This window comes from Ascidia mentula, chromosome 2, assembly GCF_947561715.1.
Source record: "Ascidia mentula chromosome 2, kaAscMent1.1, whole genome shotgun sequence".
In the NCBI taxonomy this organism is placed as follows: Eukaryota; Metazoa; Chordata; class Ascidiacea; order Phlebobranchia; family Ascidiidae; genus Ascidia; species Ascidia mentula.
The window spans coordinates 14,351,383-14,367,276 of NC_138567.1; the positions used below are offsets into that span (position 1 = coordinate 14,351,383).

The 15,894-nt window shown below is 35.7% G+C and overlaps 1 protein-coding gene and 1 long non-coding RNA gene across 5 annotated transcripts in view; both read left to right on the forward strand.

Moving 5' to 3' along the window:
• Positions 1-2,468: 2,468 nt before the first annotated feature.
• On the forward strand, positions 2,469-7,401 carry LOC145889678 (uncharacterized). Of its 3 annotated transcripts, XR_014399524.1 has the most exons (3): positions 2,469-3,695; positions 4,541-4,593; positions 6,927-7,401. It is a non-coding gene; the product is annotated as an uncharacterized LOC145889678 (long non-coding RNA). The 3 variants fall into 3 exon arrangements; XR_014399526.1 differs by lacking the exon at positions 4,541-4,593; XR_014399525.1 differs by having other exon boundaries at positions 2,469-3,489; positions 4,541-7,401.
• A 1,812-nt stretch (positions 7,402-9,213) lies between these two features.
• The window catches only part of LOC145889671 (transient receptor potential cation channel subfamily M member-like 2), a 39,388-nt gene continuing 32,707 nt past the window's right edge, over positions 9,214-15,894 (forward strand). Inside the window, exons 1-10 of one of the 2 annotated variants that reach the window (XM_082980668.1) lie at positions 9,214-9,325; positions 9,408-9,540; positions 9,612-9,685; positions 9,765-9,888; positions 10,210-10,347; positions 11,204-11,274; positions 11,397-11,574; positions 12,193-12,284; positions 12,423-12,491; positions 12,835-12,961. In XM_082980668.1, the coding sequence (XP_082836794.1) occupies positions 10,251-10,347; positions 11,204-11,274; positions 11,397-11,574; positions 12,193-12,284; positions 12,423-12,491; positions 12,835-12,961 (634 nt within the window). In that variant the 5' untranslated portion in view covers positions 9,214-9,325; positions 9,408-9,540; positions 9,612-9,685; positions 9,765-9,888; positions 10,210-10,250. Of the gene's footprint in view, positions 9,541-9,611; positions 9,686-9,764; positions 9,889-10,209; positions 10,348-11,203; positions 11,275-11,396; positions 11,575-12,192; positions 12,285-12,422; positions 12,492-12,834; positions 12,962-15,894 lie in introns of both variants that reach the window. The other variant, XM_082980667.1, reaches the window with a different exon arrangement.

The window sequence follows — 15,894 nt, forward strand, 5'->3', positions numbered from 1 at the left end:
AAGTCCACGCCGGGCCCAAAGCTACATGCCAAAGCTGAAGGGGTGCCATTCAAGTCCATGCCGGGCCCCAAGCTACATGCCAAAGCTGAAGGGGTGCCATTCAAGTCCATGCCGGGCCCCAAGCTACAAGCCAAAGATGAAGGGTTGCCACCCAAGTCCACGCCGGGCCCCAAGCTACATGTCAAAGCTGAAGGGGTGCCATTCAAGTCCACGCCGGGTCCCAAGCTACATGCCAAAGCTGAAGAGGTGCCATTCAAGTCCACGCCGGGCCCGAAGCTACATGCCAAAGATGTAGGGGTGCCACCCAAGTCCACGCCGGGCCCCAAGCTACATGCCAAAGCTGAAGGGGTGCCATTCAAGTCCATGCCGGGCCCCAAGCTACATGTCAAAGCTGAAGGGGTGCCACCCAAGTCCACGCCGGGCCCAAAGCTACATGCCAAAGCTAAAGGGGTGCCATTCAAGTCCATGCCGGGCCCCAAGCTACATGCCAAAGCTGAAGGGGTGCCATTCAAGTCCACGCCGGGCCCCAAGCTACATGCCAAAGATGAAGGGGTGCCACCCAAGTCCAAGGCGGGCCCCAAGCTATCACGGAAACGCGTTCCTTGTTTGAGCCACAAAAAAGGTGATGTAGAAGTTTTTAGTGGTAATTACAATTCACGTTGGTCTTTTTTTTATCACGGTTTGGCCAGCGCGTTTGAGCTGCTTACGAGTTTGTGGCTAGTATTACGGTTTTGCAAACATGTGTTTCGCTGTCTTATTTTGCTGGCTTTGTTTTATGCATTTTTTTTGTATTTTTTGGTTTGCTCCTCTGGATTGATGCAGGTTTTGGATTGTTTGAAGTTGTTTTTGAAGCACCTGTTGGCCTTGTTTCCTATAAATTGCGCCAAACCGACTGCCATTGACAGAAAACGTTTGTTTCGTCGGTGTAGTTTCTTCAATTCTCGTGGTTGTTACAAGGTTTTGGATTTTCCTTCCCGTTTGGTATTGACAGGTGGTGGGCGTTTTACCAAGTCAGAAAACATGTCCAAAACTATTGCCCATTATTTCACTTTACATAACCTCAGTTACTTCAACGTAAGCACAGGAAAGGAATTTCTGCAAAGTAACGCATTTTGGCAAGGAAAGCATATGGCGAAACGCCTAACACTTCTTTTGAATTTCGTAAAATTAAATAAAAAAGAAATTGATTGTCTTGTTGTAAAACACCCAGGTACTAACAAAAATAACAGCGACCCTCAGTCAAATTTGCTTTGCGAAAACTTTGTTTGTAAATTGGCAACATGTTTCAAAAATTACCCAAATACGACAAATCTGCCTTTAATTGCTGTAAGAACAATGCTAACACACCTAAGAAAACAATTTACCAGAAAAAATTATTTTAAAATGAACCGGCTTTGGATAAAAAACGCTAAATTCAGGCAGATGGTTCAAAATAAATGCAAAACTGATGTTAACACCAGCTGTGAACCTCCAAAGGAACATTCCATTCATGTACGCCTACCACCTGGTCAACTATTAAATGTTGTAGAATTGTACTGTGTTTGCAATACCACGTATGATGGCAGATTGATGGTTGAATGCGAAACTTGTGGCAAATGGTTTCACCCGAGTTGTGTTTTTGATCCTGTAAGTGTTGCTGCAACGTTGTCGGCTAAACAATGGAATCGGTCTCATTTGGTTTGTCCAGGCGCTGGAATGTTTTTGAACTCACGTTTTGAGCATAAAGGTACTGTTGACATATCAATTAACAGCAATACAGGCAAAAATCGAACAAAGGTAACAGACGCTTTAGATTGCACCAATTTGCATGTGGACTACACTAGTTCCAACAATGATGATGACATGTCGACTGTTTTTTATGGAAGTAATAGGAGTTTAAATGACGGGGACTTTAACAGCCAAGTTTCCCGCAGTTGTAGTGACGAAAAATCGAAGATATTGCATAATGCGCCTATACATACTATAGAAAAAAATTCTACGGAACAAAAGCAAAACATTCCAGCGCCTGTCGTTGATAAGGTAACCGTGGAGCGCAATAGTTTTGGCGACAAAGAATTTGACCACCATAATAGCGTATCTGATTATAAGTTTCGTATCCCCCCTGTTTGCACAAGTTCGGGAGAGAGCAGCTCCGATTGTAGTGGCACTTGTTCTGCAACTTTTGATGGCCGTGATAAGGATTGTGTTGTTTCAGATGGTGATGATGATAGCGATAACGTGATTTATGATGTGAGTGGGATTGGTGCTGACATTCGTTTGAAATTTAGACGTTCTGTTGAAATTGATTCCAGCGGTGTATTTGTGATTTCAACTCAGGAATGGAAAGAAATGGTGAAAAATAGAACAGAAAAACATTTTGGAAACAATTTATATGTGGATTTGACGGTAAAAAATGTACATAAAATATATAGTGGTTGCGTGCCAAACGTTCTCAACAATTATTTACGAAGTGAAGGAAGTGTTGCAAACATTACGAAAAATGATAGTTGCTATAAAGAGGGATGGGTGAACTTGTATTGTGCGCATAGGAAGTGTGAGGATTGCAAGTGTGAAGTTGTTTTTGTGGTGACGTTTTGGTCTTTTGTTGACAAAGTTGAGGGGCGCGTCAAGGTATCTGGTATGCGAAACCATTGTTCTGGGTGTAAAAAATGTAGGCGGGTAACAGGAGTAATGAGGAAGAAGCTTCGCAAATCATTAGAAAATAAAAGCGCCGTAAAACGATTTCGGGAAATTTACAACGAATTATCACCAGAAGAACGCTGGCTTGGGGCTCGTACTTTTTTGCCATCGCAATCTGTTTTGAACAACATCAAAAGTGAACAAAAAAAGATAAGTAACTTATGGTTTATCAATTTAAATGAAATCCGCCTGGAAATGTTAAAGAAAGGAGAAAATTATATTCGATCAATAGCCATTCATCCCCCAGAAGTCGCATTGTATTGTGATAGCCAGATCAAAATATTTAATCATTTATGCTGCAAGGACGTTGTCTACTTTGATGCCACTGGAAGTGTCCTCAGACGTATTGATTCATATTCAGATTTTCAAATTTATACTTTGGTTGTAAGAAATCCGAAAAAGGGTGGCACTCCACTTCCTGTGGCAACATTTTTGACAACGCGCCATGATTCAAATACCATCAGTCATTTTTTGGAAAAATTCATGTTTGATTGTTTAAAATTGTGTAGCGTGGCAAAAAAGCCCAGCCTGCTCATCATTGATGGCTCCATGGCAATGTGGAATGCAGTTTTAAAGGCATTATGTCAAGAATTGCGCATAGAATTTTATAATCGTTGTTATCGTATTGTAACTGGTGTCCCCAATGAAAAAGATTTAAAGAAAACTGTATTACACAATTGCTATAGCCATGCAATGAGGGCTGCCAAAATTTTTTGTCATAAACATAGCAAAAGCAAAAAAATTGTTGAGACCTATCTGTATTGGATAAACATAATGTTTTCTTGTGACACTTTAGCTGGACTAGATCAAGTAATGGAAAGTTTTTATATTCTTACTAATTGTGAAGCTTCTTCCTCACTTGTTGAATTTCATTTCAATCTGATTAAACATAGAATTAATCGAACCGAAACTGACCATGACGGAAATTGTGACAATGCATTAGATGAGACTGATTATTTTTTTACTGCTAAAGCAACTGATAGGTTACAGGAGAAACATTCACCATTTTATCAAAGGTACAAGAAACAGCTTGATGATTTTTTTATGTCTGATATTTATAAGCAACATGTGGATCCCGAAATTTCAAAAAACATATATTACAACCCTGAATTTTGTCTGAAAGTGTTGGAGGTAATAATTTCCCGAATATGCTCAACTTCAAAACTGATGCTAGGAGATTTGTCCCGACACATAAATGCATGCATAACGAGTAATGTACAAGCGCAAATGTATCACAAACAAAAAGTCCATTGTACTGAGTTAAAGAATACCGATCATCAAACAATAATGCATGATAATCACACTCAAGGTATAATAGAAGAACATTTTCGTGATTTAAAGACTAACATTTTGGATGGTAGGCGTATATCAAAAATTGATGATTTTGTTGTTAAATATTATAATGCTCTAAAGATTTTGGTTAAAATATTTTGTGACACATTTATGCAATGTAAAAGATTTCGGGACAAATCTTCTAGTTTGAATATGTCCAATTTAAAACAAAGTGGGACCCAAGTTGTAGAATCCAAGTTTAAAAAACGTAAGCATAATCCTAGTAGCTATTATTCATCTAATGCAGCTTCAAAACGAATTAAGTACAGAAATGAAACAATTGAATCTTTGTGCCATAACAACATGAAACCTTCTCCATTTGTCTCACAACACATTTTCTGCCCCCCTGATGAAGTAGTTCATCGGATTTGTAAACCAGTAGCTGATAAAATATGGACCCATGACCAGTTAAACAAAACTTCAATATTTGATACAGCTTTGATCATGCATTGTCACCAGTCATTGTCATGGTTGGATTTGTGTTCATTGTGTCTCAAACCATGCAGTAAAACATATATTGCTTTGACAGAGAATGCTGCTAAGTCACATACTCACTTGACTTTGGGTTGGCTAACAGATAAGGTAGTTGATGTTTACATAGCTAGAACAGTTTCATTGTGTAACGCTGTATCACCTAAAACATTTGCGTGTTTGCCAACTGCTTTGGCTTTGGAAGCGTTAAATGGTAAAGTTTTTAGGAGTCTGCCTAAGGCTTTCGCTGGCATTTTTTGTGATGATAAAACTGTGTGTGAAAATGTTTTTATACCTGTTTTGTTTAAAAGTCACTTCGTTCTTTTGTGGTTTGACAAATTTAGAAACAAACTTGTATTTTATGACTCATTCCAAAGATTTGATGTTGAATTGACAAAATTGATTTTGCATAACCTGGTTCCTATTTTGCAAGTGTTAACTGGCCATGTAGTCAAGCTTGAAAGTGATTCAATTGTGAAACAATGTGATGATTCTAGTTGTGGTTTGTGTGTTTGTTATGCTGTGGATTATACAGCCTGTAAGATTTTAAAAATGGAAATTTTACCTTTTAATGCTTTGATGTTTCGAATGTGGATGGTGTTTAGTTTGGTGTGTAATTCAAGTAGTTGTAAGGAAGCAATTTACATTTGTGGTTTAAAAAGTTTTGAATTTGTGTTTGTAGGAATTCCAAATCAATATAACAATTGTTGGTTGAATTCTATTGTACAAGGTGTTAGATGCCTTTTTAAAGAATCCCCTAGGAGTTTTAAATGCAAAGGTGGTGTTTCTGATAGACTTGCGTCAATAATTTGTGATGTCGCATGTGGCAAATTGGATAGGGCCATGTATTTTGAATTATTAAAAGATATTTGTAAGCAATTACACTGGGTTTTGAGTGACCAACAAGATCCCAGTGAGTTTATTTTTGTGTTTGATTTAAGTACTGTTTTTGAGAAATTTGGTTTAGATGTCACATTTCAATTGGTTACCACAAGAACATGTCAGTCCTGTAGTAAATTTCAAAGATCTGTCACTGTCAACAACCAATCAGTATTTACTTTACCCATGTTTGAAAATGTTTTGGATGGTTGCTATCTTAGTAATTATTGTAAAACTGAATTTAAAAGTATTTCAGTCGGTCTTTGTCCGGATTGTAAACAGAAAAGTGGAATGACTGTTGAAAAAACATTTGAAAATTTGTCTCAAATTTTGTGCATAGTTTTAAATAGAAATATTGGTGGTAACAAATGTATGAAAAAAGTAATTCCTGACCAAACCTTGACTTTTCACTCCCCATCCCATAAATTCATGCTAAAATTGGTTTCGGTAATTGTTCATGTTGGGTCAAATGTTAGTTGTGGACATTATATTACGTATAAATTTGTTGATGAAGAATGGGTGCTTGAATTAAATGATGAAGTGGTTAGGTGTGTGCCTTTAAAAGTAGTGGAAGAGACCCTGTATACTGGTGGCTGTATATTTTATTACCGTGTTATAGAGGAATTTGTAAAAATGCCAGTTAAAGTGATCCCCAGAAAGCGTCGCCACTGCAACTTGGATGCAGTCAAAACATGTGAAAAACTGACTTTGAAAGATGTCAATCTAATTCAGCATATTGATGGCAATTTAATTGACTGTGCAACCCCAGCGATTTTGGGAAATAAAGTAAATTTCACTTACAAACAAATACTTGACAAATTATTTATGATAATGCGCCACAGTGTTAGTGAAGTAAACTTATTTCCAGAATTTCAACGAGTTCATTTGTTTTTTAATGGGCAAAGAAAAAACCTAATTGAATTTAACTCCTTATTAGTGTTAACCAACACAAACGTAACAAATGTTGATTTTGAAAACGTAATTCGATTTGTTGATTATACCATTTGTCAACATCAGTGGCGACAACGCTTTGTTGGGGATCAACTGTTTCGTGAAACTTTTGTTGGTAAAGTTATAAAACCTCAATTTGTTGTCCATGGAAGTAGTTTGCAAAAAAATCTGGAGGGTAATTTGTTAAATGTACATACATACTTGTCACAAGTTTTATATTTAGAAGGATTAACTTTTTTTGTGATGTTTGCAGAAAATTTGTCTTATGAAAAAGCATCAGTAGCTCTAGGTTTTTTTACCACATTTTAGGCCTAAAAAGTGTGTTTTTTTAGTGTTTTGTAATTGTTTATTAATCAAAGAATTTGGCCCCCAAAAAGGGGATGTTCGAGGAACATAATGGTTTTTATACGAATAATTCTAAAACTTCGTTTGTTTTTTATCATAAATAATGTTATGTTGTAGTATACGCCATTGTGTGCTATGATTGGAAAATTTGTAATAGCTGTTGCACCTGTGCAGTTGCATAGTTAGCCAAACATGATTAAGAATAAAATGTTTATAGTCCCATATTTTTTTTGACTGGTTTTCTGCTGAGGATTATTTTTTTGTTTTAGATTCACAAAACTACAGCAATTCTTGATGCTGTCACCAGAAGCAACTGACAACAGATGCAGAAGTGTTTCATGCCAGCTAAAACTTATGTGGCAATTGTTAAAACTTTAACTTAATGATTGAAAACTGCCCAAATAAACATGCAAATTTCTTGTTTTATTGTGCCCGATTTTACTATTTGTTTCCTACATTTGGATGCCACTATAAACATTTTCTTAAAATTCCTGTTTATGAAGCAAAGGCATCAACATTGTGATTAACTTTTACCAATGTCACTTACCATCATGTTTAATTATATCTGTTTGTCTATCATTTTTGATTAACAATCTTGTATTTTGGAATTTTTGGTTTCTTTTCAAAATGTTAAATCAAAATATTCTTTTGTGTTTTACTTTAACTTTTTGGTTATTTGTACCCACTATGAAACAGGAAAGAATTGGTAAATGTTTGTGGCCCAATAAAACGTTCTTGCATGTTTCCCTACGTAAGTAGATTTGTTGGCTAGGCATGTTTCCTAGTAGGAGATATGCATTTGATGGGTATTTCAAATCATTACATCGTGTGAATTAGTATTTTCGCCCATTTTAAATACTTGCCCAAATTTGAAAAATGTATTTCGGCACGCGGTTGATTGTGGCGTAAAAAAACACCTAAAACCGCATGTGTTTGAAGTCATTCTGATGGAATACCTGGGATTTGTACCGATTTTAATTACTTTCCCGTTAATCATCACTAGATACTTGACAGATGCAGAGATTTAAAAAAAATTATAGGGGGCGGAAAGTAGTTTGGCACGCGGTTGAATGTGACGTATCCCCCTAGCAAAACACGCAAAATCGCCTGTGTTTGAAGTCATTCTGATGGAATACCTGGGATTTGTACCGATTTTAATTACTTTCCCGTTAATCAGCACTAGATACTTGACAGATGCAGAGATTTAAAAAAAATTATAGGGGGCGGAAAGTAGTTTGGCACGCGGTTGAATGTGACGTATCCCCCATAGCAAAACACGCAAAATCGCCTGTGTTTGAAGTCATTCTGATGGAATACCTGGGATTTGTACCGATTTTAATTACTTTCCCGTTAATCAGCACTAGATACTTGACAGATGCAGAGATTTAAAAAAAATTATAGGGGGCAGAAAGTAGTTTGGCACGCGGTTGAATGTGACGTACCCCCCCTAGCAAAACACGCAAAATCGCCTGTGTTTGAAGTCATTCTGATGGAATACCTGGGATTTGTACCGATTTTAATTACTTTCCCGTTAATCAGCACTAGATACTTGACAGATACAGAGATTTAAAAAAAATTATAGGGGGCGGAAAGTAGTTTGGCACGCGGTTGAATGTGACGTATCCCCCCTAGCAAAACACGCAAAATCGCCTGTGTTTGAAGTCATTCTGATGGAATACCTGGGATTTGTACCGATTTTAATTACTTTCCCGTTAATCAGCACTAGATACTTGACAGATACAGAGATTTAAAAAAAATTATAGGGGGCGGAAAGTTGTTTGGCACGCGGTTGAATGTGACGTACCCCCCCTAGCAAAACACGCAAAACACGCAAAATCGCCTGGGTTTGAAGTCATTCTGATGGAATACCTGGGATTTGTACCGATTTTAATTACTTTCCCGTTAATCAGCACTAGATACTTGACAGATGCAGAGATTTAAAAAAAATTATAGGGGGCGGAAAGTAGTTTGGCACGCGGTTGAATGTGACGTACACCCCCAAGCAAAACACGCATAATCGCCTGTGTTTGAAGTCATTCTGATGGAATACCTGGGATTTGTACCGATTTTAATTACTTTCCCGTTAATCAGCACTAGATACTTGACAGATGCAGAGATTTAAAAAAATTTATAGGGGGCGGAAAGTAGTTTGGCACGCGGTTGAATGTGACGTATACCCCCCTTAGTGAAATACTTAAAATCGATGATGTTTGTAGACATTCCGATAAAAAACGTGGGATTTGCTGCCATTAATTTGTGTGTACTAACCGTCCAGTTTGATTTTGGTTGAAATAATTAGACGTACTTTGATTTATAGGCAGAACAAACACGTTTGTATCTTATGAACCATCTCGTGAAATGGTGATTATTGATGCGGAACTCTTTTTTCGATGAAACATATTCGGAGTCTGCCAGGATGACAATAGTCTTTATTTGGCGTCAGTTTGTTGTTAATTTGGCGAGGTTTGAATGTACATGTCCTCGAAACTGTTTTTTAAAGTAAAATGAGAACATCTGCAAAATGATGACGTTTATTTAGTTTAACCGATACAAACGTTATTGATGAGAAATAGACTGGTTTAATCTGTTTAATAAACGCCTTAATCAAAGTAAAAAATTCTCCAATAAAATAACCTTCATCTCCATATAGACCCGCGATACTGAAAAGGTTGGGCATGCCTGTTCTGGAACAACTAGGTTTATTTTGGGCTTTAAACATATTCAAGCATAAATGTAATCAAATTTTGTAGCATGATGTAAGAAACCCAAGTGCAGGAGGTGTTCTCGACCAAAACCACTCCCATTTTATTTTGGTTGATGATGGTTCAGAAGGCCAGTATGGCAAGGAAACAACATTCCGTGCCAAATTTGAAAAGTTTCTAGGTGTTTGTTTTGTTATAATATATTGTATTGTATACATAATGATTGTATATATAAAATATTTTTGTCATCAGCCAAAACAAAGAACGGTGAAAAGGAAATTCTAATAAAATGCGTACTTCTACAGGGTGGATCTGGATCAATAAAGGTCATTTTTAGTTGATTTATATGTTGCTTATTATGTAGGTGACATTATGTATTTTTCTGCATTGTATAATTTTTTGCAGACTGTTTATGAAGCTTTGAAAGGTGTAACTCGTGTTGTTGTGGTTGGTGATTCTGGGCAATGGGAAAATCTTCTGGCAACATTCACCAAACAAGAGGGAGCAAAAAAAAAAAATCTTTTTTCTGGTATATCTGAATGACTATGGAACAATTAAATAGTTATGCTGCATATTATAATGCTTTAAGACTTATTCCTGATATTTGCAAAATGTTCATTGAATATCATGGTGTGGATTAGTGGGTAAAAAAATTCATTCTGCCTGTAAGTATGGTGTCTAAGCCTCACAATGTTTTGTAGCAATTTAAACAAAAAATACAACAATATGTCACTGCTCTCCAGTATGCTTTGCAAATTGCTAGTTATCGAACCCTGAATAAAGTTTTAAAAATCTAGTGATCAACTAAAGGCTTTTTGAAAAGCAACAAAATTGATATTTTTATTGACAGAGTTTCAAAATAAGGGAAAAAACGATGAAGAGCTAAAAAGAATGGCTAAGGAATGTGCTTCGAACACACATTTCATTGCTGTCATTCCAGTTGATACAATAAACAAAGAAAACTTATGTCTCAAGTCATTCCTGCTAGGTATGTATGCTGGGATTGCCGAATATGCTAGTAATATTTTTTTTATTTAATATAATGGTTATCGATCTTTGGTACCATCTGCACTAGTGTGGATATTAAAGTGTGTGTGTGATTGTCAGCAAGTGAAAATTTATGTCTTGTATCCAACAAATAAGATTTTATTAAGATTATATGACTGGGCAACCATATTTAAATATAGACCACCTTTTAAATCCAATTTACATTGCAACTGCATGCTGGATTTCCCTGTCATTATTATGACCTTTTTTATATTTTCAAACTTCTTTTGGGTTTGCTTTAAAATTATTGGCAATGAAAGCTACAACTGGAAAGCAATGTAAATAATTCCCCAAACTAAATTATTTTCTCAAATCAAAATTATTGGCTTGTTCCGTGTATGAAACTGATGGAAAGGGAGACCCATCTTCAGAAAGGTTGAAAAACACTGTGCTAGGGTATGAAGGTCCATTGGGCCACTATTGCATTCTGAATGAAAATGATGACAAAATAAAATGCAATTTAAGAAAAACAATTTGGGAAAAAAATAATTTTGCAGTATCCAGTGAAAAATGCACAGTTAAATGGCAGTTTGAAATTGTAGTTAGTCTAGTGGCAGATGTAAGATTAGTCATTATTGTCCAACAATGAACTTTTAAAGAAAAGTCTTGCTGCAACATGCACACTTTAAACACAATCTAGAAACTAAACTATGCCATTGTAATTAAAAACACATTTTTTTATTAATTTTTCCAGATTCCTATGCGAGAACCAGTATGCAATTTGTATTTAATTGGTTAACAAATGTCTAGTTTAGTTTACCTTTTATTATAGTTTCTTAATAAAATTTCTTTTACAGATTCTGTCATCAGTAAGGAGTTTACAATCATTGATACTGAAAGAAACCAAAAGCAGGATTTGAAAAAAAAGGTGTGCCAGAAATTTATAGATTAGCTTTTTTAATTATGGAGGTTGCACTGGCAAACAAATCCTACAATATTGATTTGTGTTGTCTGTTATTCTTTGCATAGTAACTGTATTATTCTTGAAAGTTGATAAAGGTGCGACCTGACATCGAAGTTGCTGAAGTGTATGATTACATCATGACAGAATGGAAACTCAAACCACCAAAGCTCATTGTTTCTATAACTGGTGGAGCTCGGGACTATAGAAAGAAATTGTGGCATACCAGATTCATAAAACATCTAATTCATGTAGCTGTGGATGCAGGTGTAGCAATGTTGCATTCAACTATGTTAAAATAAATATGCTAGTGATGCACTGAAACAGCAATTTGTTTATTCAGCTGAAACCAAATATTTGGCAAAAGCCGAAACTAATTTTGGTATACATCTCCTTTAACATGATAAATTTAAACGAAGCATGTGCTGGATTGGATCTAATCAAATAAATCAAATAAATCGAATACACAGCTTGAACAATGATTCAAATCTGCGTATTAGTGTTGCATGCTGTCAAAAAAAGTTTCGGTTTCGGACAAATTTTGCAAAAATTCTTCTTTGAAACTGAATAATTATAAAAGCCTTAGTTTCAGCCGAATAAATTCTGTAAACTGAACTTTCGGTTACATCCCTAATTAAAACCATACAGTAAGACATTATAACCTAAACCACCATACTTGACACCTAATATATATATATTTTTGATGCATATTACCTAACTAGATAAACCGTACTGTCCCACTTTTTCTGTAGGTAGTCAAATTGTAAAGAAATGACATTTCAATTTTTTTTTATTGTCTAATCCAGATACCCCGCAAACTGTTGTTATGTAAGAAAATTGACCAAAAGAAAAAATTATTAAGTTTTGACCGATTTCTGTTACTAGGGGCATGGATCGTTACTGGTGGGACAAATTATGGTGTGATGGCAGAAGTTGGCAAAGCAGTGGAGGAATATTGCAGCAAGTCAAAAAAAGAGGTTAGTATTAAGAATCGGAAATTGAAATAGCCCAATTGGTTTAACATAGTACATCAGTATAATTTTCTTTTAAATTTATTTACATTTATTGATGTTGCAGCACACTTAGTTAAAACCATAAATTAATATTTCCCACAGGTTGTCACGATTGGAATAACCACCTGGGGAGCTATTCATGACCGGAAAAGTATAATTAAAGATGAGAAGGTAAAAAGAGGATGTAGGAGTAGTAAACAAGAACCTTAAGGCAATTGTTTGTGTCAAAGAAACCCATCAACTAAGTCTAAGATCAATGCTTTAATGTTCCATTGTGTTTTGTACAAAAATCGCTTGGGATCGGAGATTGTCATAGAAAGCTATTGAGTCGACTTTCTATAAAATGCAATTGCATTTTGTATGGCTTTCTAACCAAAAATAATGTTCAACCTAGAGGTCAATTGCCTCCAGAGAGGCACCTAAGGCTTTTTTTGTTTAATAGAGAAAGTATTTCCCAATATGTGGCCTTACAAGGTAATTAAATATAAAAAAAACTTGTTTGGAAAAATTGCAGCATGACGTAAGCAATGGAAAAGGTGTTCTGGACAAAAACCACTCCCATTTTATTATGGTTGATGATGGTTCAGAAGGGCTGTATGGCAAGGAAATAACATTTCGTGCTAACTTTGAAAAGCATATAGGTTTGTGTTTTGTTAATTTGAAAAACTTCTGTAATATTTTTGGATGAAAATTTTGGTTATCAGCTGAAAGGAAAGACGATCAAAAGGAAAGAATTCTGTGTTGCATTCTTCTGCAGGGTGGATCAGGATCATTAAAGGTATTTCCGTGTTGATTAGTATGTTACCCATATAATTGTTGGGTGGTTATATGATGTATTTTCACAGTGTACCATGCTTTGCAGACTGTTAATGAAACTTTGAAGACAGGAACTCCTGTAGTGGTGGTTGGCGGTTCTGGACAATGGGCAAATATTCTGGCAACACTTTGCTCCAGTCAAGAGGAAGCGCAAGTTAATCAAAACCAAATAAAAGAGCTTTTGCAAGGTATATCTGAATGACTATGGAACATATAAACAGTTATAGTTTATATACTACATACTATATTCCTGAAACTCCAAAAGGAGTAAAGTTTGATCAGCACTAGTGCATGATCTTTATTTGTTATCAAAGATATAAATTTCGCCTATTGGCATTCTCAGTTTATCAAAGTAATTTTTCAAATCTCGCTCTGACTTATCAGGAAAAAGTGACTGATCCGTCTAAGCCTGCAAACCTAATGATCTTGGTGTGGTAGCTCTGATTGCAGAGTAATACAAGTAATGCTCAGTGGGGAAGATTATGCCATTGCATGAAAAATTACTGCATGTCTGATTACGGTTGTAGAGATCCCCTACATATGTGTGAAGGTTGCCTAGCATGTTGTGCACTTGCGCACCAGTGTGTCTTGACCACATTATATTCTGAAAAACCGCTGAGCTCCTGTAGCTCACTTGGTAGAGCATCTGGCCTGATTAGCCAGCGTTTGGCTTGTGAGTTTAAACCTTACTGAAAGCTTGATTTTATCAATCTCAATCCGACTTGTCAGAAAAAGTGGCTGATACAGCCTGGCTGCAATGCCTGGGCTGCGAAGCCTGCCAACCTAATGATGCCAATACGATAGCTATGATCGCCAAGTAAGGACCTGCAAATTGGGTGATTTACTGCGTGGTATCACATAAAGTGCTAAAAAGTAACTAAATTAATATTTTTATTAACAGAGAACATGATGAAGTGGAACACAGATGAAGAGCTATCCAACTGGACATTCATGGCTGAGGAATGTGTAAAGAAAAAGCATTTACTTACTGTTTTTCAACCTGATACACTAGACAGTGCAGAGGAACAGGAAGGTGTTGTATTTGCTGCACTACGTCTTGGTATGAATCTAAGAATATAATGTTTGAAACAGGGTTGTGGAGTCAAAAAACAACATTTTTTTTCAAAAAAAATTCCATCTCAGCTGTGTACAGATCGTTTGTGGAATTTAGCAAATAATGATGTTGACACCACATAAATTTTATTTGACTAGTTTTGTTAGATTTTAGCGTTTGTGACTCTGCAATCCTTGTACTAAGTTGGTCCAATAGAATGTAATTTTGATGCAATTCTAACTTTTTCAAAACATGTGACATAATTTTCATGTGTCTACATCATGTTGCAACATGCAAATATTTGCTGTAATCAGGCAAAAACTATTGCCTCTTTGTAAGTTACAAGCATCACTTGCATTTACTTTTGTTGCATTTGACAGCTAACATGCAAAAATATGAAAAGAGTGATGAAAATGTGCATGGAAAGAGCATAATTGCAAGGTCACACATTCCAAAGCAGATAGACCTTACAAACATATTTGTGGAAACTGTTAAGAATGTAAAGTGTTTTTTTATGATAATATTAACATTTTATGTCTAAAGAGATATTTTCTCAAGGATAATGCCAAATTAGTGAAATACTTGTTGGATGACTTACATTTTCAACCTGAACTAAAATGGAATATATTGATTGATCTTTACAAAGCCATTCATGGTTCTTCAAACTTTTGGAAACAAATGCGTGAAAAGATATCTGTTTCAAACCGGGCAGATGTGACCAGGTATTGTTATAGACTAATCCATATGAACAGCCAAAATGAAGTACCAATAATTTATACAATTCATTGTATATTTGCCAACTAAGGGTCATGTGATGACATGAAAGAATTCTGCATTGTCTAATTACTGGCGGTGTCATTTGTTCAACAAAATAATATAGGCTATACATTAGGGCTGTTAAAAAAACCTTTGCTTTTGAAAAACATTGCCCTTTAACTGTGAGGTTGTGTGAGAAACATTGTAAATCAAGTATGAAATAAATGGGTTTTGTATTTCCACAGCACAAGTTATAAAATTTTCGATCTATATGTGCTAATGCAATAAGAAAGGAAATGATGTTTTCAGCAGTAACTTTTTAAATGACTGTAATGCCACAAATGAAAAATCAGCAGTTTTAACTAGATCAATGAACTAAGCCACCCTGGCTGGCTGTCGATTATTTACCATATGTATAGTTACTGAGTATAAACTGAAAAAATCAATCTGTCAGACAGCTCTCAAGATTAATAACGTTTCCATATTTGCTGGACCTGTGTTTGAGCTTAGTTTTTTACGTTGCTTTTTTTCATATCTACTTTGTCTTTAGAGAAATGATAATACAAAATGTTGTTTCAATACACATGTTGTTGACTTTGTAGCAGTATGACACAATGTAACAAATTTAAAAAAAGAAAGAATGGTAACTAGGGATTTACTGCTACAAGCTATAAGTTAACACCATTTTGACATTTATGTAACCGATTTTTTGCTCCCATTTATAAACGCAACAAATTGAAGAATTATCCGGCAATCAGGCCAGGAAGATTGTCCTCTCCCCAAGCTCACTGTCATCATTTTTGGCGCATAACGTTAATGTTGAATTAACAACTTCAGTGAATGCTAACAAATAACTTGTTGTGAAACAATAACAGCGATTTAGCTCCTTGCATTTTACTCAAGATGATGGGTTTTTGAAAGGCTAAATACATTTTTCGACTAATACGT